Source organism: Ursus americanus, chromosome 36 (genome assembly GCF_024610735.1).
Source record: "Ursus americanus isolate L20-20 chromosome 36, mUrsAme1.1.p, whole genome shotgun sequence".
Lineage (NCBI taxonomy): Eukaryota > Metazoa > Chordata > Mammalia > Carnivora > Ursidae > Ursus > Ursus americanus.
This window is the reverse complement of record NC_142162.1, coordinates 4,856,908-4,880,701: the sequence shown is the minus strand read 5'-3', so window position 1 is coordinate 4,880,701 and position 23,794 is coordinate 4,856,908. Positions and strand designations below refer to the sequence as shown.

The 23,794-nt window shown below is 39.8% G+C and overlaps 2 protein-coding genes across 3 annotated transcripts in view; one reads left to right on the top strand and one right to left on the bottom strand.

The window, feature by feature from the left end:
- Window positions 1-23,794, top strand: part of SHC4 (SHC adaptor protein 4) — a 138,401-nt gene that overhangs the window by 74,144 nt on the left and 40,463 nt on the right. For both annotated transcript variants that reach the window (XM_087859168.1, XM_045812157.2), the window contains exons 5-7: window positions 8,782-8,835; window positions 12,889-12,940; window positions 22,433-22,556. In XM_087859168.1, coding sequence (XP_087715294.1) covers window positions 8,782-8,835; window positions 12,889-12,940; window positions 22,433-22,556 — 230 coding nt within the window. The remainder of the gene's footprint in view (window positions 1-8,781; window positions 8,836-12,888; window positions 12,941-22,432; window positions 22,557-23,794) is intronic.
- Window positions 3,186-4,942, bottom strand: EID1 (EP300 interacting inhibitor of differentiation 1). The gene has a single exon (XM_045812158.2). It carries the CDS (start codon window positions 4,843-4,845, stop codon window positions 4,270-4,272), a length of 576 nt encoding a protein of 191 aa, XP_045668114.1. The 5' UTR covers window positions 4,846-4,942; the 3' UTR covers window positions 3,186-4,269.

The following is a 23,794-nucleotide window of genomic DNA, read 5'->3' as shown; positions in this document are numbered from 1 at the left end:
TGCTTTATTTTCTAAGTTCAAAAGCAGAATAAAATACGTTGCTTCCACAGTAGTAAAAACCTCCATAGAGGAAAATGCTTAATATGAAACAGTTCAAAATAAATTCCTGTCTAGCTGGGCCCTTATTGGTTATCCGAGAGAGGGGATACCATTGGTATCATGACAGCAGATCATTTGAGGCTGTCCTTGGAAGGCGCAGCAGATCTAGGTGGAAGGCAAAAACGATCATTCAGTCTTTCAGATGCTTTGCCGGTAAGACATTTGTGAATGTAAAATTTATTTTTAGTTTTCACCCACGTGTATGGTACCGGGGGTGCTTATTGCCTTGAGCTGTGAGATCTCATTGGGTACAGAAGCACTTGAATTATCTCAGAATTTTGTAGGGGAGGAAGAGGAGGCAAATCTATAGCCATCATGGTGATGGCCTTATGTGCAGAATATAACGAGCATTTAAAAATAAGTTTTTTTCTGAAGGAGTGGGGAATTTAGGAAGAATAGGGCTGTGGTGTATGTGGTAGGGGGCACAGGCTAGTCTCATTTCTTTCTCTTCTACTACAATTTTTCCGGGCTACTGCAATTAGAGGGGGTATTGTCACATGCCCTTTATCTTTCTGGAAGAATAGAAGTGGGGACAGTGGGCATGGGTGGCTTCCACTACCAGTAGTTAGAGCAATGAGTGCCTCTGGAAGTGAGACATCTTTTCTGCACTGGTGGCATGAAATGGGAATGTGTTCAGCCCACTGCTGGAGTGAGGACCAAATTTAGGATCTCATCGACCTCACACCCAGTGCTGATTTTTAAGAATAATTTTGAACCATTCTGTAGGCCTAGGGGAAATGGCTTGGTGGGGGGGGGGCATAAAAAAGATGTGTGACTGTGGATGCTTCTCTCAAGAAACTTTATAAATCCCATCAAAAGGGCAAGTAAAATGTTCAAGGGATGAAGGTAGCAGAGAAGCGACCTTATATAGATGTACATGAGAAATTATTTACTAATTAAATTCTCCTTAAAGAAAGCTACCCTTTGAAGTTCTAAGATAAAAACCCGGAAACATTAATACTTCCCCTCCCCCTCAACTTCTAAGATATACTTTGGACTGAAAACATAAACAAGTTCAAGTTTATAAATACATTCATAGATGACAGAGTATTTATGGGTCAGATGGTTCACATTCATCTTCAGTCACTGAGAACAACTTCAGGAATATAACCATTCACTCCCAGAAAACGTCTCAGAGAACCTCAGAGGCAGAAAATAAAATCATATTAAACATGTAATGCTTGCAATTTTTAAAACTTACCATATTTTGGGATGGAAAATACATTTTGGAAAAGCAAGTTTTAGGGAAAAATTCAAGCAACAGACTTACTTGACATACTTTAACATGGTAGGGACTTAAGTAAAAATGTCAGGCTCAGGAGCTCCCGCTCCCACTAGTCTTTACTCCTATCTACAATCCTACCACCAACTCTAACAGCTAGTGAAATGTTACTGAGAAGGGTAATAAAGAGATAAAGAAGGTAAAACAGGCAGAAAATGGCGACATCCTTTAGACCATCCTTTAGTCTCTATGAAGAGAGGCCAGGCGGATAGTACTTACTGTCCAGGCACAAGGAAAACAATGGTGCAAGCATAATGATACATGGTGAGTGCCACTTGGCCTCCATCTTGGGGAAACAACACTGGGAAACATGGCAGTACAATACCTTCCCTATGTAAAGGGAAACTGGATGCTTTTTCCCACATAACTATAGGTCAAAGGCGGCCAGATCTTCAACTTTGGGGGGGGGGGTGGAAATCTGGGTTTTGCTGCTGTCTCTGGATTATGAGATGTTGGTCTTTAATTAAGAGTTAAAATTTTAAACATGAGCCAAACAAAATATATCTGTGTCCTTAGGGCAGCCAATGTAGGACAATCTGATCTAAGCAAAAATTTATTATATGCATAGATCCAGAAAACTGCCCCCCCTCCAATCACCCTACATACTCAAGCTTTTTAAAGTTCCCTCTTCCATACCACATCCCCACCCTCTCCCCTGTTCACAAAATAAGGACCAGAATCTCTCTAGAACTCCTTTCTTTAGTTCCCATTCACCCAGATTTGAACCAAGTAGGCTGGTTCCAATATGTGTTAACTTCAACCTTTAAGATATGAGTGATTTTACACTTTTAAAGGGGGTGTTAAAATGCTACCATTTTCTATCTTCAGTAAATACAAACAAGTATTAATTTCAGTGATCTCTCAGATTACTGCCTATTTTTCCAAGACCAATGAGCCAACCATCAAGAAGGGTCCATTGTGGAGTCCAGGTCTTTCTCCCCAAAACGAGCCTTCCAACCCAACAGGGAGTGGTTTTCTTTTGCTCTCCTCTTGCTCCCTACTCAGTCCCGAGGAGGAACCTAATCACACTTTCTGGTTTGAAGACCAGTTTTTTCTATTTCCTGACATCTTTATCTGGAGGTACATGCAACTGGTCAGTTACTGGTGTCCTGGCATCCTACGCCCCACCCCCAAATTCAGTTAATTCACATCATACAAGCAATTATCTATGCAGACTCATCTAGCTGCAGCTATAAGCTGTTTGAAAATGCAGTGGAAGTGAGGCATGGGAGAGGCAGGAATTAAGATGGTTAAGTGCTAATATCTCGCCTCCTATTATTTCCCCATCTATCCTCCTCCTCACCAAGCTACTATTTAGTTATGATTACCGTTGTCAGTCCTCTACTTTACAGAAAAGAACCTCCCTCCCTAAACTAACAGACAAGATGACTGTAACATAAATAAGGCTGAATTGTGGTGTATTGGATGTGTCCTTTACTGCCCTAAGGAGCAGATGGTACCTTTTTATTGATCATCAGACCTACAGATACACTGTTTTACTGGGCATAGCTTTCCGACATTACTATTTTTATACAATTTCAGAATCTTAGTAACCACAGCAACATTCTCACTAATAGGACAGGTTTTCTCAGGCTGCCAAATTCTTTTACAGGAACTTGCTGAGTTTAATATACACAAGTTAATTTATAAATCAGGTATTTGAAGGTGGAGCACCTTCCCTTATAAATAGTGGTTAAATTTAAATCATAAAGTGGTTTCGATAGTAAGATAAAATAGTGCAATACAACAAAAAGTAGTGTTTAGATAAAGTATGTGAACAATACTATTGGCCAAACAAACAAAATACACAGAACAAGAAACTTTATTATCTTGAATGCTGGTGCATAACCAATAACAAGCTTAATTAGAGGAGGAGACAGAGGGAAACTTCAGATACTGAGGTGGATTTCTGGGCAGGTTTAAAACTTTTAAAGGTTGAGGGCATAATTGTTCAGTCTTTTTTTAGATGTAGGGCTTTCCTTTTACTTGACATTTTCACTTTAACAGTTCCGATGTTATGAAGTTCAACCAAAGTCTTTCACCTGTAAAGTTAAATGAAAAACAGAGCAAGTAAAACAATTTCTCTAGTGGGTAAGAGTATTGGAAATAGTTTGTTTACTTTCACACACACTTTAATGTCTAAATTTGAAATTTTATTATGGATGTCTTAATTTTTGCGTTTTAAAAATGGTAAGACAACTAATTTTCTTGAATTATAGATCACAGTAGCTTTATAAATGATCGAGATACATATACAAACAAAATTTCATATGCTCTAGAAACGTATTTTGAGATACAGCACACGAGATACATCTTTCTTTTTGGGTTTGCTTATCTTTTGGGGATACTTAAGAATACCCAATTTATTTTACTCTAAACATTTAGCCTTTGATCACTGGCTTGAATAGACCACAAAGTGGAATCTTCAGAGTTCTTTCAGTAGGCTTTCAGTCCAAATGATTCTGATATCTTGTGTCCTCAATTGGATATATTAGTTACATTTTCTCATGTAACTTGTCTTGTACTGGTAGTCTGTCTTGGTCATAACTTATTCTTGCAAAACCATTCCTTACAGTGAAATGTGAAAGGTATTTTCCCCAATGCAAGGAAAATAATCTGGATCGATAACAAAGTCAAAGCCACAGGTGTTTCAGGAACATTCCTGAAAACAGATTTCCGATTTCCACAGTCCTAAGATGTTTTTTCTTCTTAACAATTCTTTTTCATAACTGTGCAGTCACTGCCCTATTCTATTCTGCAAAACAACAAAAATTTTTTTTTGAAGATCAAATTTTTCATTGGCACGGTAAGATCTGGAATGAACCCCAAAGACAGTGGAATGTTGGGTCTCTCCTCAAGTAGTTTCCTCCTCTTCTAACAGCATTTAATTACTCTCTATCAATAATCTCATCACAGCCGAGTTCTTCGGTCAGGCGATTGACAACCATAAGTGAAAAAAGCTCTTCGATAAAAGCCAACTGATCAAACGGGGTCTTCTCATAATGCATTTGAAACCCGCCATCCAGGGCTGCTTCCCTTGCTCTGGATGTTCTCAGAAACATCTTGTTGGCTTCTTCAAGGGCCGCTGATACTCTGTAGCCTGCCCCACTCAGCTGCTCCTCTTCCGGATAATCATAGTCGTCCTCCCAGTCATCAAATTCCTCGCCCTCGTCCTCGCTCTCGAAGTCTGGGCCCGCGAGCTGGCCTGGCTGCTCCCCAGGGTTGGGCCGGTTAGCAAGGCCTCGTTCCCCCTGCGGCTCCGCCATTGGCTGGGCCGCCTCCTCCTCCATTGGGCCTTCCTCCTCGAGCTGTGGCGGGGCCCCATTGCGGGAGGGATTCAGGGATGGCTCCCGGCTCCCGCTGCCTACCTCCATCTGTGGAAGGTCACCCTCGCCAGGCATCACATCCATCTGCAGGTCATTGCTTTCTTCATAGAGCTCGGACAGCTCGTTCATTTCCGACATTGTACAAGCAGCTCAACCTCTCGCAAGACGTTTTTGCAAAATCGGAGCTACGCGGCTGAGCGGTTCTGCGCGTGCGCAAACGGCGTGCGCTTGCGTGACCCTGTGCGTTTGCGCGACCCCCAAACACCGCCTCCGGTTTGGCGTCCCTCTCGGGCGGGAGCTGCTCACTTTGCCGCAGGCACCCGTGGTCCGGGTTTCGGTCCTTTCAAACTCCGTAGCTAGGCACTGCGTTTAAGAGAGTTACTTAATCTCCGCTTTGCTTAACCGTTCCGCTGTTTATGATGCTGTAAACTTGAAAATACTTTACTTGGCCTTTGTAACAACGTTTAATCCCCCTCCCCGCTCCTTCCCCCTCCCGCTCTCTCCTCCCCCTCCTCATCCTCCCACCCCAGGCAATCGGTTTGTTCCAGGGTTTTAAGTACCTTTTATCTATGCTCTTAGGACTTCTAAATCCACACCTCCAAATCACACAATGTTCCAAGCCACAGATGAACATTCTAAGAACTGATCCATTCAGTTCTTCTGTTTTTCCCATTTTAAAAAAAGTTAAATTCACAAATAAACATATTACCTATCTTCTTTTTTTTAGATTTTATTTATTTATTTATTTACTTGACAGAGATACAGCCAGTGAGAGAGGGAACACGGGCAGGGGGAGTAGGAGAGGAAGAAGCAGGCTACCAGGCGAGGAGCCTGATGTGGGGCTTGATCCTAGAATGCCGGGATCACGCCTTGAGCCAAAGGCAGACGCTTAAGGACTGCGCTACCCAGACGCCCCCATATTATCTATCTTCTTAAAAAAAATACATGCTGAAGAAGTACTTGGTTCCATTTATTTTCGCAGGAGGTAACTTCCCTCTATTATCAATTTGGTGTGTATTCTTTAAATCCTTTTCCTTTGCATTTATATGGATCTTTACGTCCTCAGGAAAAATCGCATTTTGTGTGTGGGTTTGTAGTTGTGGGTTTTTTTTTTTTTTTTTGGCATGTCTTACATAACTGTCTTCAAATTACAAAACAAAAAACCCCTCAGCAATGTCTTGAAGATTTAGCTTTGTTAGTATACATAGACGAATCTTTTTTTTTTCCCCGTAGCATTTCATGTGTATAGCTATACTATAGTTGATCTAACTATGCACAAATAATTTCTGATTTTTCGATATTATGGGTGTGGGTAAATGGGTAACTATGGGTAATGGGTAAATGACATCCATATGCGCCAATGTTTCTCTAGAGTAAACAACCTAGAAGTGGAAAGGCATAATTGTAGGGTATGCATACTTTAGTTTTAATACATAGTGTCAAACTGCTCTCCAAGATTGCTGCACAAATTGAAGCTCTCCTCAGCAGTGTTTGAGGATATCCTTGCCACACATGGTTTTGTTGAGCAGTTTTATCAATTTAATGATATCCTGTTTTATTTTCCATAGCCTTGATTTCTTGGAGATTGAGTGTTTTTCAATATGTTTATTGAACATTTGTGTTACTTAAAAAAATTAGCTGGTCTTATTTTTCGTTTATTTCTTTTTGTTATTGATTTGTAGGAATTTCTTACAAACTATATGAATACTTTGTTTTACATGTTGCAAATATATTCTCCCTCCCTGTTGTTATTTGTCCCGTTTCAGGGGTCTTTTTTTTTTTTTTATATATACAAAAGTTTTAAAATGAGTTTTCCTGTAATCAAATTGAAGGGTTTTTTTTTAATGTTTTTTTATTATATTATGTTAGTCACCATACAGTACATCCCCGGTTTCCGATGTAAGGCTCGATGATTCATTAGTTGCGTATAACACCCAGTGCACCATGCTATACGTGCCCTCCTTACTACCCATCACCGGTCTATCCCATTCCCCCAACCCCCTCCCCTCTGAGGCTGAAGGGTTTTTTTTTCTATATGTCTTTTTCTTTATATTAAGATGGATTTTCCTACTTCACAGATCACGAGCATGATTTTTTATTTGTCTTCTAATATTTGGATAGATCTTTTATGGATAAGACATTTATTTCTGGAAATACTATGAGGACAGGATTTATTTATATATTTTTTAACATATATTCAGCTAATTCAGTCAACTCCACTAATTTAATCACTGTCCTTTTGTTGGCTGTTTGGTGCCACATTTGTCATAGACTAAAAGACAATGAATGTGTGAGTTTGTTTTTAGACTTTGTATTCAAATGAATTTCTACAGCTTTATAGTAGGTCTTGCTGGTAAGGAGAATCTTCTCTCTTTGTTATTGAAAAAATTGCCTTAGCTCTTTGCACATTTGTTCTTCCATGTGAATTTTAGAAGTAGCTTGAAATGTTACCCGAATGACATAGGTGGAATTTTTATTGGAGTTGCGTGGAATTTACAGATTAATTTGGGGGAGAATTCACATCTTTACAATATTGTCTTCTCATCCATAGAAGTGATATATATCTTTCTGCTTGTTTGTGTCTTATTTATACCCTTCAATAAAGTTTTTTAAAAAGCCTTACATGAGTCATACTAGTTTTATACTTAGGTACTCTTGTAAAATATACCCCTCAGCACAATACAGTATCTGATTAGCTATTGCTGGTATGTGGCAATGACAGTTGATCTTTGTGTATTGATTTGTTTTTAGTAATCGCTTTTAACTGAAATATAAATATAGAAAACATAAATATAGAAAAGTGCACAAGTTCTAAGTCTGCAGCTTGGTTATTACAAAATGGGCATATTTGTGTAATCACTACCCAGATCGAGAAACACCATTTGCAGGATCCCAGAAAACCATTTGCTTTCTGTTCCTTTGCCACACTATCGCCACCATCCTGATTTCAAACAGAATAAAATATTTTTGCCTGTTTTTGAACTTTATAGAAATTAAACCATGCCGTGTATGTCTAGCTTCTTTTGCCCAAGAAATATGTTCTTTGCTACATAGTAGTCCATTGTTTGATTGACCACCACAGTGATCATCTTTGGGGTTGTTTCCAGTTTGGGGCTATTACAAACAGGGCAGTAGTTATCTTTCTTGAGAAGATCTTTGGTGCATGTATTTACACAATTCCATTGGAATACATCTAAGAGTAGAATTGCTTGGCCATCTTATGTAACAGAACCATATATAGATTAGGTTAAACAATTCTGAAGGTGAGATTAGCCAATTGATGCACAGTTGGTATTTCAATGAACCTTCAAAACAGTATGACAAATACTTCTCTGTAAATTGGTCATTACACTGTGGTTTCCAAACAAGCAGGCCTAAACTCTTCAGTGAAAGAGATCGTCTTCCTGGCTAACCAATGCAGTCCACTTGAATAGTCTACTTCAAACTGAAAATCTTAATATTAGGGCCTTAATATGCTTTTGGTGGTAAATGACTGAAACCCAATTCAAATTAGCTTATATAAAAATAAATAAAATAGAAAAAATGCATAAAAAGATAAAGAGAAAGGGGGGAAATGTATTGGTTGAAGTGATGGACTAAATGTTAACCACCAGATTTATTTATTTTTTTAACTCTCAGCTCTGATATTCTCCAGAGGGAAAGCTTCATTTTTCCATCAGGCTTTTCCCACATGTCAGCAAAAGATGGCTCCCAGAAGCCTTGGACTTAAACTAAGGCCCTTAATGGCAGAGGGAGGTGCATTCTTTCCTATTATCCATTTCAGTTCCTCCTCATGATATTGACTGGCTTTGTTTTATCCAGAGGGATGGTGTTTTCTGATGGGCTAAGCCTGGAGCGCGCATCCAGCCATAAGGAGAGGGGCAGTGAGACAGGCATGTCAAACCTACTTGAACCTCATGAGATTATTACAGAATGGGGATGGAGTAGTTTCCAAAGGGATGCTGAGCAGACAAAAACAAAACACAACTGTATGTCTGTTTCTGTTAGATTGTATGTAACTAGGCATAATTAATTTGTAGCATCATACATGCTTAACCTGTTTGTGTTTTACAGATTATTGCAAATCATCATATGCAGTCTATTTCATTTGCCTCTGGAGGGGATCCTGTAAGTATGGACCCATGAAAGTCTTTTTAAAAGAGTTAAAAGACCTTCCATGTAAAGCATGTTAGCCACTACATATCTTTTCCAATGTTTTATTACAATTGTGAATAGCTATGTACAAAGATCTGGCTTTGACAAAATATTTTCTATTACTGATTTTTAAAATATTTGGATTAGTAATAGATGAACTAATAATATTCTGTTATATTGTGAGTCATGGAGTTACCATCTGAGACTCTTCTTGTAGGTACCATCTAAGTCATGAAAAACAAATATGTCATATATGTGTTGCCAGTCCTCCCTTGGCATTCTTCTTAACACAGAGTTCCAGGCAGATCCTATTAAGCAATTGGATTTGGCATACGAGGGGAAGCCTAGTTGCCACTCTGGCTGTCAACCAAGGCAACTAAATCTAATCTAAAATGAGCAACCAGGTTTGCAGAAGCCCATGGAGGGAACACTTAGCTAGCAGGAGAGAGCTGCCGTTTCTTCCTCCCTAGAGGCCACAGGGTGTTCATTTCCCATGAATTGTGGGAGACTGAGCAAGTGCTCGCTCTCCAAGCCTACTTGACAGACTGGAGGGTCGTTCCCTGACTCCCTACTCCATCACTTCTGAACCAGAGTGAAAGGAGAGAGAGACATTGAAATTAGGAAGCCTGTGACTGACCAAGAAACACATGTTTGAACTGAGGGAGTAGAAGGACGATTTTGCAGCTCCATGATATTGTGATATTTTTCTTCTCCCTGCAAACATATAGAAACTTAGTTTGATTTTCATAAGGATTGAACGTCAGTAAGATCAAGAAAACATATGGGGAGCAAATGTAGACCTTGTTCTTACTGACAATGTATTACCTTTTTTCCTGCTGAGTATTTATTATTAAAGATTGTATCCTTCAGAAATGAGGGAATAAAATCCAGGATAATAGTTTCTTTTCTATCCACCATATTTAGTTTCTCACTTTCAATTGAGCAATCAAATGGAGGGTCATAAATGATAGGACATATAGCTCAGAAATCTAAGAAAGGTATGGAACAGTAGTAGAAACTAAATCTGGCGGCTGATGTCACTGCAAAGTTTTGACCTCTATGCTAAATATTAAAAAGGAAAAATTATTGTCTATCCTAAAAGGAAATAAAGTTCTGAAGTTACTCTGTTGTAATCATCACTTCCCTTACTGGCATCTAAAGTAAGCAACTTTCTTCAGTTGGTTGTTGGTGTAACTTTTTTGCATATGAAATATATAGTTAAGTGCTATTTAAGTTACCCTATTCTTTGAAGCATTTCAATAATTACTTGTCTTCACCTTAGCTACCAGTGACTCAAAATATTCAAACATGTCAGACCTAAACAGCCTGTCTTCAGAACTTATTTGAAGCATATGGAAGAAAAGCAGTATTTATAGGACCTCAAATCATTGTGTTTTTTTTTTTTCTTTTATTAATGGACACTTAATTTTCCCTTTTGGCTTCTGTACTTTCTCCTTTTTCAATTTTGGGTATAGTTATTTTCAAATGAATATATATTAGTTCCATGGTGCTACCATTTAATTAATACATAAACCAGATTTTAAGAGGTCTCCGTCTTCCCCAGAGATTCTGCAGATGGCTAATTGTGGATTCATTAGCAAACAGGGGGCATGCGAGATGCCTAGCACGTAGCAGCGGCATTGTGGGCCCAGTACTGAACCTGAACTCCCAGCCAGCCTCGTCATCTGGCCTGGACAGTGACAATAAAGGGATATGTTTTGTAGCAGAGAGAGTTGACTGAGTCCAGCCTGAAAAGGCCAGCATTGTCTCTTCTCTTCCTAACCCATTATAGCTTAGTCATCCATAAAGGAACTCGAATACTTTACTTAAATCATACAAGTAATGAGCTCTATAAGTGAAGTGTCAAAAAATAATTATAGGTGTTTGCCCTAAATTTCCCTTTCAGGTTCCAAGGGTTGCTGTCATTTTAGCGTCCATATGCAAATCATCATTTACCCTAGGCAAGCCCGCATGAGGTCTATCACAGTTCTCCAGAACCCTAATTCTCTTTAGATTGTCTTCACGTGCTTTGAATTCTTTAACTTTCAACCCGCCAAAGCACTGCCCTTACCAAAAGCAAATGGTAAAGAATTTGTAGCGCTGTGGGGAAGTTTGTACCTACCGATTTGAGTGGGATCCCTGTGCTCTCTACAGCTGGGGCAGAAAGCCTGCTATTTAAATTAAAACAGAAAACTGGAGTGACCACAAACATTGGCCTTCAGGTCCCCCAGATGAAATGCCAGGCTTTGGAGTCAGTGAGACTTGACTTACTTAACCTCTCCTAGCTTCGGGGTCCTCATCTATAAAATGGGGAATGATCACCCTTGCCTCACAGCGTAGTGAGAATGAAGTGAATTGATGCACGTAAGCTGCTAGCACTGTGCCTGGCACAGTGTGATGGGAGATAGCTGTCACCACTATTGCTAGCACGGGGCCCTAGCTTTGTTTAGGACACTCCCTGAGATCATTTACAACTTCACAGCTACCTGGGTGTAAGATGCGAAAAGTCTCCATGGCCCAGTGTCGTACCTTTCTTTCTACCAGATTTCCTTCCACATTTAAGAAATACTGACTGTTCTTTACCTCTTGACCTTTGCTCACCCTTACCTTTACTCTCTTCTTGAAGACAATTTACTTGTCTTCCTCCTGTCAGCCCTGAAGACAGTTCTTGGTAATGCTTCTTTATCTTTATATACGTTCTCCTTTATAAAAAGGCATTACAAGTATGTCACAAATATATTTTCTTATATTTTTTCCATTCTTTGTGGCTTGCTTTTAACATTTTTTAGATTCTCCCAGATATTTCCAGTTATAGGATTTTAGAACTACAAGACCATTGGAGACTGTTTGGAGAATGAGGTCCCACAGCCTCTTTCCCATCATCTAACGCACCAGACAGCGTTGTTGGCATCCTGCCGTCTCTACGACTTTATAAATAGCAGCCAAGCCCCCAGCACTTGTGGCTTTGCTTCTAAATTCATGTGAAACAAAGCTCATAGATCTGACCTTATTTATTTACAAGATATTTCAAACCTTTTATCTATTAGCATAAGATAAATTTATTTAGGTGCTTGTTATTTTTTAAAATAACTGAAGACAAGTTATGCTGACCCTGAGATCTGCTTCCCGCATGTTTCCCTGTGGGTTATTAAGTGATTGTCCTTGAGGGTATTATGCTGGGCTTTTATTTCCTGCCAGTTGATTGCATCTTCCCTCTGGAGAGTCATACTTCTAATCTGCAAATGGCATTGTGTGTATTTTTTTTCCCTGAGAACTGAGATAACAAAAAGCGTCTTTAATTATTAAAATCTTATCACTCATCAGTTTACTGTTTCAGTAAAAGTCAGAATATTACCAAGTGGCTTTTTGTTTGTTTTTACAAAGTCAGCCACACACCTTTTTGAACTCCTTAGATTTTTCGTGGGTTCTCTTTTTCAAAAATGATTTTTCCTTTCTAGATATTGATCAAGTAAATGCTTTGTGTTTTTTGTTTTGTTGTTTCTTAAGTTACCTTGCATCGCACACAAGCAAGCTAACAACCACAAAACCCAATGTGTCTCTGTAATTGACTTATTTTCCGACATAGATGGTGTCTCTTTGGACAACTGGGAAATCATGGCACCACCTCCTGGTTTATGACTCTTTTGTGATGGCATAAACCCTGGTATTTCACCTTTCAACACAGGAGATGGTCGTGGTTCCTAACCATTTTTAAAGAATGTATGTCCTAACATATTCCCTATCTAGATTCCTTTTTATTCTTGGTGAATAAATATCACTAAATCTGCCTCTAAATTTTTAATTTTCAACTTCTCTCTCCAAGGGACAGAGGCTGTGGACTCCACAATGGTTAAACTATGCAGTTTGTGTTTATGTTCTCTCCTAGGATGCTTTTCTTTTCTCTTTAAGAAGAAACATTTGTATTTAAGTCCTTATCTCAGTATCATGTCCTAAGTGTACTCTTATCTTTCAACAGTACAATCCATTCATTTTAAATGCAATAATTTTCCTTTTTTTTTTTTATAGGATACTACAGACTATGTTGCCTACGTAGCTAAAGATCCAGTTAATCAACGAGGTATGGAAAGAAATTTCTAGATTTTCTTAAGAGCTGGTATATAGCCCCTTAAAAAGTAAGAAGCAGTTCTCTCCAATATGCAGAGTGATGAGGATCACTAGAGTGCTGTATTGGGTTCTAGAAATATTATGTGAATTTGCATTGGAAATAAATAGCCCTGCTAGCAGAGCAAAGTAGAAAAAATATATAGTTGGGATTTAAATCCCAGTCATTTGAGGGACCCTTATACCAAAAGGCTTATTATCTATTTGTATAATCAAAAGAGAAGCTGTTCTGGTGATAATAGAAGAGGCTGGCTGCCACATCCCCAATGAATGAATGAATTACACAGAACCCAGGCCAGTGAGACGATTGGCCTGCGTCGGTCTCTGCAAGTGTGTTTGTGTGTGTGTGTGTGTGTGTGTGTGTGTGTGCTGAGCCTGTGCATTTGTTGTTCAAAGAGTCTGGCATGTCACTTTGAGTGTTTGGCTTCTTCTCATTCTTGGATCTCAGCTTGAATGTCTCTTCTTCAGAGAGATCTTCTTCTTTGACTGATAGCACCTCCTGTCTCCAGTAGGATATCCCACCCTGCTGCATCATATTACTTTATTTCTCTTCTTAGTAACACTTAGCCCACATTTTTGTTATTTTATTTACTCATTTGTTGATGTGTTTCACATCTGTCCTTCCTATTGAAAGCTCCATGAGGGCAGGAGCCTGTTTACCTTATTCACTGTTGTTTCCAAAGCACTCATCAAAAGGCCAGGCACATAGGTGTTGCAATAAAAATAACTACTTTGCTGAGTGTCTCAGTGAATGGAAGAGTAAGTTGATTGGATCTCTCATCCCAGGATTTAGCAAGGTTGCCTAAGTACACTCATTTCCCAGTGAAACTTTGGAATAAGGGCCTGAAGTTTCTTAGGTCATTGGACCTCTTTAGACAGACATGGTTAGTGTTGCTTCTCATCCCTGATTCTGGGACATTCAGACTCCTATTAGGGTTGAGTCTTAGGTTGCTTCTTCTCCTTAACCAGAACCTATTAGGGCAGCATCTTCTGCCACCCCAGGGATAGAGTTTGCCCCAACACATTTATTAAATACACGTGAAGTAGAATTTGGAAATTCAAAGAGCTATAAAACAAAGAGGTGGAAGTGTATATGGCATGTTGGGGGCAAAGGAATAGAATATATTTACTAGGATGCAGATTGGGTATGGAGAAAAAAAGCCTAAAAGACATCCGGAGGGCAGATAGGGTAGAGCTGATAAGTAGGGACTTGATCTTTGAGCAAATGGGTAGAGAATGCTTTTCGCAAAGCAGAGCTTTGGGAAGATTGATTTGGGAATATGGTCGATTCAGAGAGAAACTTAAGGCAGGGAGATCTGTTTGGAAGCTATTATGATAGTCAAAAAGGAAATGATGAGGACCAGCTGCTCACACAGGACCGGGCACGTGGTAAATGCTCAGCAAATGCTTGCCAAACGAACATGCCTCAGTGAGATGGAAAAGAAGAAACAGGTGACGAGATCTAAGCAATACTCCATTGAAACTGACTCATTGTAAACCGTACGATGAAGAATGGCTAACCACCAACGATGAGTAGGAGAGACAGGGACTAGTGAAGGGGAGTGGGGGTGTAGGAATGGAACACAACGAAAGACACCAGAAGAGAGCAACCTCTTTTAATTAAGCCTGAGTTTCCCAAAAGAATAACTGCAGGCTATTTTGGGGAAGGGCTCTGAACCACAAAGCCTTTTCTCTCAACCTGAAAGGATAGGGTGAAAGGAAGAACGAATAGATCAGGAAGTCTAGATGTTTGGTAACTTGGCCATCTGTCACGGACTAGCGCAGGCATGTCATTGCTCTTCTGTGAACGGTGGTGAGTTCAAAGACTGAGGCCAATTGCATGCTTTCTTCTCTAAAGGGGAGATGGGTCTACCTAGAAGATGATTTAGAATCATAGGGTAATTTTCCGGGTGCCTGGCTGGCTCAGTCCGTTAAAGCATCCGACTCTTGATTTCGGCTCAGGTCATGATCTCAGGGTCATGAGATCTGCATCAGGCTCCATGCTCAGTGGGGAGTCTGCTTGAGATTCTCTCTCTCTCTCCCTCTCCTTTTGCCCCTCCCCCTGTGCACTCTCTCTAAAATAAATAAATCTTAAAAAAAAAAAAGAAGCAGGGTAATTTTCCTGGATTAAAAGTTAGCATCTCCTCATCCTTATAGCTCCTTTTCTAGTCTCCCCCTTCCCTTTCTTATTTATCTTAGTTACAGAAACTTCTGTGAGAAGCCACTCTGTTGTCAGTATAGCCCCTGCTTGCACACCCCTCTAGTGTCAAATCCCTTCCCCTCACCTGAGTCCCTGGGCTTTAATTTGTGCACAGAGGTGCTGACACAGCTTTCAAGCCCACAAATAATTATGAATTACATGCTAATATGAAAGGGGCTGAGCTAATCATTGTGGAGGACAAACAATTCCTGGCCAGCCTGGGCTCATCATTTAGTGGGAGAGAGAAACGCAGCGTATTGGAGGTGCATGGAGAAGGAGGGAGGCCAGGACAACAGCGTGTGGGACACAGCAGGTGCTTAGTCAGGATTCATGGGAGAAATGAATCTAGGCCTCGTTGCAAGAGCCCTGTAATGAGAGCTTAGGGCCTTGTGTTTGGGTGGTGTGTGAGTGTGTGTGTAAAGGTGGGGTTGAAGAAAAGGGAAGGAATAGAAGTAGGGGAGCCATGGCTGAAAAGCTAGGCCAGAAACAGATTGTAGAGGGCTTTGAATGCTGACCAAAAGGTCACTGGGAGCCATTGAAGATTTTGAGCTTTATAGCAATTATGCTGGCTTCTGCCATTTTACTGAAATTGCAAAATGATAAATTTTCTGGCATTTGTATCTGTGAAAGTGATACCATATGGCAGAAAACAGTCTGGAATTGTAGAGTCCAATTTGGAGGACATCTCATTAGTCCCAGGCAGGAATGGTACTGTTTACATTACGCTGGGGGAAGGAAGGAACAGTTTGGACACATCTGTAATCTCATGGAACTTGGCAACAATTTAGATAGGAAGGTTGTTGAAGAAATTGAAATTAGATGTTCCTGAGGACTTAATGAGATATTATATACAATGCAAATATCTCAATATGTGGCTCGTAGTAAGTATATGATAAACGGTAGCAATTATTATTATTACCCTGTGTGATATGGAGTAGTGTTGTCATTAAAGAAACAGGGATTATTACAAATTGGGAAAAAGACAATCCATTAGAGAAACGGGGAAAAAAATCTATCATTGATTACATGCTCACCACATGGCAGGCATTGTCTCATTTCATCCTTACAGCAACCCTCTGCGGTCGGTATTAATTTATTCCTTTATTATAAAAACAAACATGGGCATCGAGAAAAGGGAGATTGTTTTCCTAAGCTCAGTCAGCTAATAAGCAAGTGAATGAACTCCCAGGTCCTCAGCACACCTTTAAGAAAGAACATTGCAAGGCACCAAGAAACATTTAAGAAATTGTACAAGTTTACTAGCTACCTTGTTAGCAATCAAATTATCATTCGATACCGCATTTCTTCGTCAAATATCAAATATTGAAAAAAGGTAAAATGAGGTTTAAAAGTAGTAGTTATTGTTAACAATGCCAGTAGGAGTGTGGAACCAAGTGTTTTGGAGAATAAGTTGACAGTTTGCATCCAAAGACTTAAAAAGGTAAATACTTTTGAACCAGCAATTTAACTTCTAAGGAAATAATTAGGACACGCACAAAGATGAAGGAATAAAGATTATTGTCGTATATTATTTATATAATAGACAACACAATTTCAATATTCATAAATAACAAATTATGTAAATGAATCCATAGCATCTACTACTATGCAGCAATTTAAAACTAGTGTTACAGAAGAATAAATAATGACATGGGGAAAACGTTGACAATGTTGTTAAGTGAAAAAGCAGATTGTGAAACTATGTGCATAATATGACCCCAGGTAATTTTTTTGGAGGTAGATATACTTAGAAAAAAAGATTGGAAAGAAAAAGATGCCAAAATATTAATAGCAGTTATCTTTGGGTGGTGAGACTTGCATAATTTTTTTTTCTTGGTGCCTTTTTATTTTCTAAAAATCCTACAGTGAATATTTATTATATTTGTAAAAAGAAAAAAATGTTCTAAATCCTTGAATAAAGAAAGAAAATAGTGAAACCAGAAAGAAGATGTTATAGAATTAGCTAGTGAGTTTGGTTCATCTGAGGGGAATGTTCAGGCAGGAGAGGCTCAGGGTGGGGGAGGGGGAAAAAGAGGAGAGGGGGAAGTGGGGGAGGAAGGGATGGGGGGATAGGAGTGTGGGGGATAGGGGAGACAGAGAGATAGAGACCAGGCCTTCAGGTGCACATTTGGAAAAACTGTAACTCATAGCCCTAAGAGTAAGCAAGACCACCGAAGGAGGAACCTGGAAAGGAGAGGGCTGAGGGTCTCAGGGAGTAGAAGAAGTCAGAGGAGACAGTAAAGAGCCAGAGGAGTGGTCAGGGGGAAGAGAAAATCATCTAAGAAGGAGAAAGAGCACATTTCTCTGGGAGAAGTCATCCCAGAATAAGACACCTCAGAATGCCACATCCTGAAAAGGAGTTAGGGGAAATGAAGGGGGAAAATGCCTTTTAGTCGGGCAGTTAACAGGCCATTGTCCCCCCCCCCCCCGCCCCCACCCCCCCCACCCCAGCACAGTATCAGTGGTCAGAGTAAAGGGCAGGAGGAAGGCAGACCCCAGGGATGAGGAGAGAATAACCCACAGTCAGAGGAAACCCAGGCTCCATGCTAAGACTCCTGAATGTTCCCACTTCCTCTTATTTGTTTGATTCACTTTTAGCATAAGTATATTCAAGTCAGGGCTGTGGTCGCTTTTTTCCATCTTGGCTAGGACCTTTTGGTGAACTCCGCATTTTATAAAAGGCCTTTTCTGTAGAAAAGGTAAGTTACCCTAAGAATGTTTTGAGTTTACTTAGTGACTAATACGGCTTGCCCCTGTAATTGCTGTGAATAGGAAATCCGTATTCTCTTCACCTCTCACTCCATATGTGTAGTAGTCCAGGAAGGTTTAAATATTTTCTCTGAATCCAGTATGTGAAGAGGCCCCAGTTTACCTGGGTACAGGAAGCTCATGGTTCTGAGTCTCTGAAGAAAGTTAAAAAAATTTTTTAAAAAGACTGTAAAAACAATTTAAATTAACCTATTTATTTATATTTATGGTTGTGGTTATAAAATCTATGCACAACTGCCCTGGTGACATCAGTTAACTATATAGACTGACTGCTAGCTTGCTTCTTGGGGCTGGTTTTTTCCTGGTAGTGTAGGACTCCTTGCTTCAGTACGACAGCGCCATCTGGTGGTTGACCTGAGATGCTGCAGTTTTGAATTTCTAGTTTATTAAAAAGACAAAAACCAGAAACAAAACAAAAAAAAAAAACCCAAAAAACAAAAAACCCTGGTCTAGTTATATTAAAAATAAATATTAAGCTAGTAAAGAAGGGCCTTTTATCCTCTAATGATAGTTCTCAGCCTCTTGTCCATGAATATCTAATTAGGAAACCAAATGAAAAAAATTGAAGAATATGAATCTAAGATTTTTAAAAATCCTCCTTAATACAGTACTTGATACCCAAAGGTAGAGTTATGGGTCTGTCTGGCTATAGATGGAATGAAAAAACCCATATTTGCATCTGAGTCCATCTCAGGCCTCCATGCGAAGTTACCATATCATTGGAAAGCCACATTCTTTTTTAGCAATTGGGACTTTTTATATGCTTGTCTTTCTTTCTTCCCATTAGCTAAATTCTTTAATTAAATTCTTTAATTTAGCTAATGGCCAATTCTTGGCCAACCTGTCTGCTTATCCAAGCTTTTACAGATGGGTCCAACCCTGGGAATTGGGCATATTTGTATGTGATTCAAAGCCCGTCTGTACTCTGGCCCATGACCAACCTCAGAAGGAACCAAGACAGTTTTTACAGAGCAGCATGTCTGTGAATAGCAACAGCAGCACTATGTGTGTTCACTGAAGGCAGGGAGGCTGCACAGGATATCTGTCCAGGGTCAGCCTTTTTGCCCAGTGTCATTCCTTTCATGGTGACGGGCACTGCTATTTGTTTTCTTTTTTTTTTTAAAGATTTTTTTTTTTTTTTTTTTATGTGACAGAGAGACAGCCAGCGAGAGAGGGAACACAGCAGGGGAGTGGGAGAGGAAGAAGCAGGCTCCCAGCGGAGGAGCCCGATGTGGGGCTCGATCCCAGAACGCCGGGATCACGCCCTGAGCTGAAGGCAGACGCTTAACGACTGCGCCACCCAGGCGCCCCTGCTGTTTGTTTTCTATTCAATCTTCCCACAAGAGTAAGATGGCAGTCATGAGGTTATCTCAAGCAGAGCAGAGCATGTTGGTAGCATCGGCCCAAGAACAGGACCAAATGCTCAGAGCATCAGAATCAGAAGAGTTGAGAGAAGTGAAAACATTTTAGAAGTATGTGAGACGATGTGGTGGGTTTGGTTGTTTCCTTCCTTCCTGAGTACCTGTGTGCCACAAGAACCCACATGCCTGTTCCTCAGAAGGCTTATGCTGCTGTGACAGAGGGAGCTTAGGATCTCTATAAAGCAACAAGGGACATCAAAGATCACCAAGGCCTGTCTCGGCAGGTGAGGATATTACTGCCAAGTGACTTGTTCAGGGTCACACAGATTGGGGCATAATTGGAATTTGAACTTGAATTGTTCCACGGAGTTTTTTCAGGTGTTCTTGTTATCTCATCCCTTTAAAGGAAGATACTCTCATTTTCCTTCATGTGTACGTGTGTTTGTACATGTTTGAATTTCCTGTCTCTCTCAATATCTTCCTTATCTTCATCTTCTTGAACCTAAGAAAAAATAAAATTTAAAAAATCATTTTCTGTATTTTGATAGGATTTCTGATCTTGAGTTTATTTTTAATTGGGCCAGAAATTTATGAGATGAAAAACAAAGGAATTCAAGTGAATTGCCTTTTCTTATCATAAGGTAATACAACTTCTCTTTGCTCAACTGGAGGGCACTTTCCAAGGGCACTTTGTAGGGGCACCTGGGTGGCACAGCGGTTAAGCGTCTGCCTTCAGCTCAGGGCGTGATCCTGGCGTTATGGGATCGAGCCTCACATCAGGCTCCTCTGCTGTGAGCCTGCTTCTTCCTCTCCCACTCCCCCTGCTTGTGTTCCCTCTCTCACTGGCTGTCTCTATCTCTGTCGAATAAATAAATAAAATCTTTAAAAAAAAAAAAAGGATATCTCCAAGAGCAGCAAGCAGTGATTCGTACTACTCAATGTCTGCAAGAACCTGCCTCATTATGGGGCTCACCGCAGGTGTCACTTCAATGCAGTTGAAGACAACTTCTCACACTAGAATTATTGATGCGATTCAGGAAAACCAATATGTATTCAATCAACACAATTTTTAAAACACCTATGTGTTGGTCATGTGTGAAGCTACTGCAGAGAAAAAGAGCAATTTAAAATTACAGTTTAAAGAGAGAGCAAACATTTTCCTTTTGTAGAAAGGATATACATTTATAGACATTCTTAATTGGGTTTTGAAACTAGAATTAGCTCCTAAGTCTATATCAGGATCCAAGTTGCTTCTTTAAAGGGACAACCTTATAAGAAATGGTAATGGTAAATTTTCTAGAGATTTGACACCTCGGCATTGTTTGATTGAGTAAAACCATGCCCTCCCCCCCCACAGACACATACACACAAACACATGCCTTTTAAAAATTTCTTTTAAATCCTTTATTTTATTATTTTTTAAAAAACTTTATTTATTAATTTTAGAGAGCAAGCACAAGCAGGAGGGGGAGAGGGAGAGAGAATCCCAAGCAGGCTCGAGCTCAGTACGGAGCCCGACCTTGGTGCTTGACAGGAGGCTCGATCTCATGACCCCAACATCATGAGCTGAGCTGAAACCAAAAGTCAGACGCTCAACCAACTGTGGTACGGAGGCATCATATCATATTTAAATCCTTTAAATGATGTCAAGTTAGTTCTGGAATGAGAATCATCTGAGATTCCTTGAGATAAGTATTAACATAAGGCTAAGAAAAGAAACACTTTTAGGTTCTGCTATTCCGTACTGGTACAGGCTCTGCAAATTCTATCAGATGTAAATGAATTGCCTTTAACTCTAAATAGATACAAAATCCTTTCCAGGACAATGCAAGCATAAAATCACGCTTCCAAGTCAGCACAGTTAAATCATTCTATAAAGACAGCTCTCTCTCCTCTCCTGAGGTCCCTTTTAGTACTGTGTCCCAGCGGTGGTTTCACAGTTCCCGAGGTCCATGAAGCTTCCCGGGCATCTACTCTAATCGCTCATGTACTCGCTTAAGCCTTTCTATTCTTAAAGAATAGCTAGCAATTTTTACAGCATTTTTGTATATGTGTAACTGTTAGCAGAGCTTTTTCTCATCGCTCCATTCTTCAAGCTATACAAACCAATGTATTTTTAAAAAATTTTATTTCTCCTGGGACTTACTGCCTCCATATTAAAGTTATCCTTAGGACTCTATCTAAGCTGTCCTTATGACACTTGCATTTCAATTCAGTCTCCATCTTGCAAGGCCCTAAGTAGGACCCCATCCTCTCACCAAAGCAAGAATGATACTCCATCTGGTGGGAGGTGAACTTACAGTCCCTGAACATCAGCTCCTAGTTTCACGTAGCAGCGGCAGATTTGTTCGTTTGTGATATTCTGTCAGCTGCACCCTTCATGATTTATTTCTTTAAATTACTTGTGCAAATTTCCCCCTTCCCAGTAGCTGCTTCTCAGAGAAAGTATCTAATAAAAATTTTAATATCTTCTGGTCATCGTCACAAAATCTTGTTTGTTTTCTTAATCTTCTTTCTGATGCTTGATGGAGAGAGTTCTTCAGTAGGATTTTGAAGACAGGGATTACCACACCATCACTGCTTTATAGTAGCAATGTCAGGGCAAAGGGTATTATAAAGCTCTTATCTTCACCAGCAGCTCATCCCCCACTTTGAGGGGAGCAGGGGTGTGAGGGGCAGGGGGAGGTTTGGAAAGTTATAGTTTTGCAAAGACAAAATACCACGCAAAGACGACAGTACGAGCCTCATCTTCCTGTCAGATTGCTGCCCTCAGCATCTCCCGTACTGAATTCTAGAGCTAACATTGAATACCAGTCATGTTATTGGTTAAGATCAGTCTGGTTTTACAAAAACGTGGGCCCGAAAAACCTGTCTTGAGACCACGATTTGTCCATGTTCTGAGATATTTAAATGTAAAATATGAATGTTTCTTCTCTTTGATGCGTATGAGATGGGAGATACTCTTTTCTGCCACTTGAGAGCTGAAGAGAGCTTGTAAACCTGCTCCCTTTTACTCAATTCAAAGTTCGTGTTCTGGAAGTATTTTAACTTTATATAACCTCTTCTTGCTGAGAATTTATTACAGTGTTTTTGTTTGTTTTTGTGCATCCCCCTGCAGCCTGTCACATACTGGAATGCCGCAGCGGGATGGCCCAAGATGTCATAAGCACCATAGGGCAGGCTTTTGAACTCCGGTTTAAACAGTATTTGAAAAATCCTTCTTTGAATACTTCTTGTGAAAGGTCAGCCAAGCATTCTCTAATTATTTGACTTACTGTATTTATTTTGTTTTATTTTAAAATGAATTTTCAAACTAACAAAATGAGTCATTTCTTTTCTTACAAATAGGCAGTTTCAGTACAAACGCGTAATGGCATTTTCTACTTTTCTTCCATTTATATTTGTCCAGATATTTCTTCTTGCTTTGTATCAAAATTAAAGGAGACGCTCAAAGTAAGAAAGGGTATGCCCCGTTTTTCTGCTATCATACAGAGCTATGAATTAAGTAGTATCAAAATAACAGACATGAATACATTTCTCAGAATTGTTTCAGTCCCAGATCCCTTGCATACTACTAAAAAAAAAAAAAATCAAGAATGAAGAGCAAAATACTAAGAATTAAATGTCTATAGCAGGAATTAGTTTGCTGGTTTGCAATGTGAATAGAGGCGCTCCAGCTAACGTGTGGGAGGGCTGGAAGGTGATGCGACCCAAGGATCAGGTTGTTCCATCTGAGGCATGGAGAGTCCGTAAGGAGAGCTGAGCCCTTCAGGCCTGACAGACTCTAGCATGTATGGAGTGCAGTGAGGCCTCTGGCTTGTAGAATTCACAGCCGAGAGACAAAACCCACTCTTGGCCACTTTTAAATGCACTCCTCTCCCAATTAGTTATTTTGTGTATCAGCAAACACTGGGTTTGGAGATCTCCTTTTATAAGGTGTTCTGGAATAGCAAAGGAGGGGGGGTTACTAGGAGGCCTCGATGTTGAATTTTTCCCAGGATCACACTTACATCTTAGTGCTATCATTTTGTTGACATGTAATGAACCCAACAAAATTGTGTGGGTTGTTAGTGGAATCAGTTCAATTCAAAAGGACTTGATTTATTCTTTTTCAAAGGAAACTTTTACTAATTCCAATTTGGAAGAAAAGCTGTTTGGTTTTTTTTTTGTGTGTGTGTGTGTGTCCTGTTTCAATTTTTAAAACAATGCATGTTTACATAAATCTACCCACTTGCCACATATGGTTCTAATATTTCTTTATGAATCCCGTATACTCCTCCAGATTTGTGCAGACAAGATAGCTGGCCAGAGCTCTTATTTTTTTCATCTTGGTTTAATAAACTGGATCAGGCCCTCTGCCCAATATGTAATTTTTTTTTTAGCAAAACATTTCCTAAATGGTACAGTCAAAGCGTGCTGAAGATACTCAGGAAAACTTTATTTTTATACCCTCCTGGCAAAAATAACTTACATTCAGAGA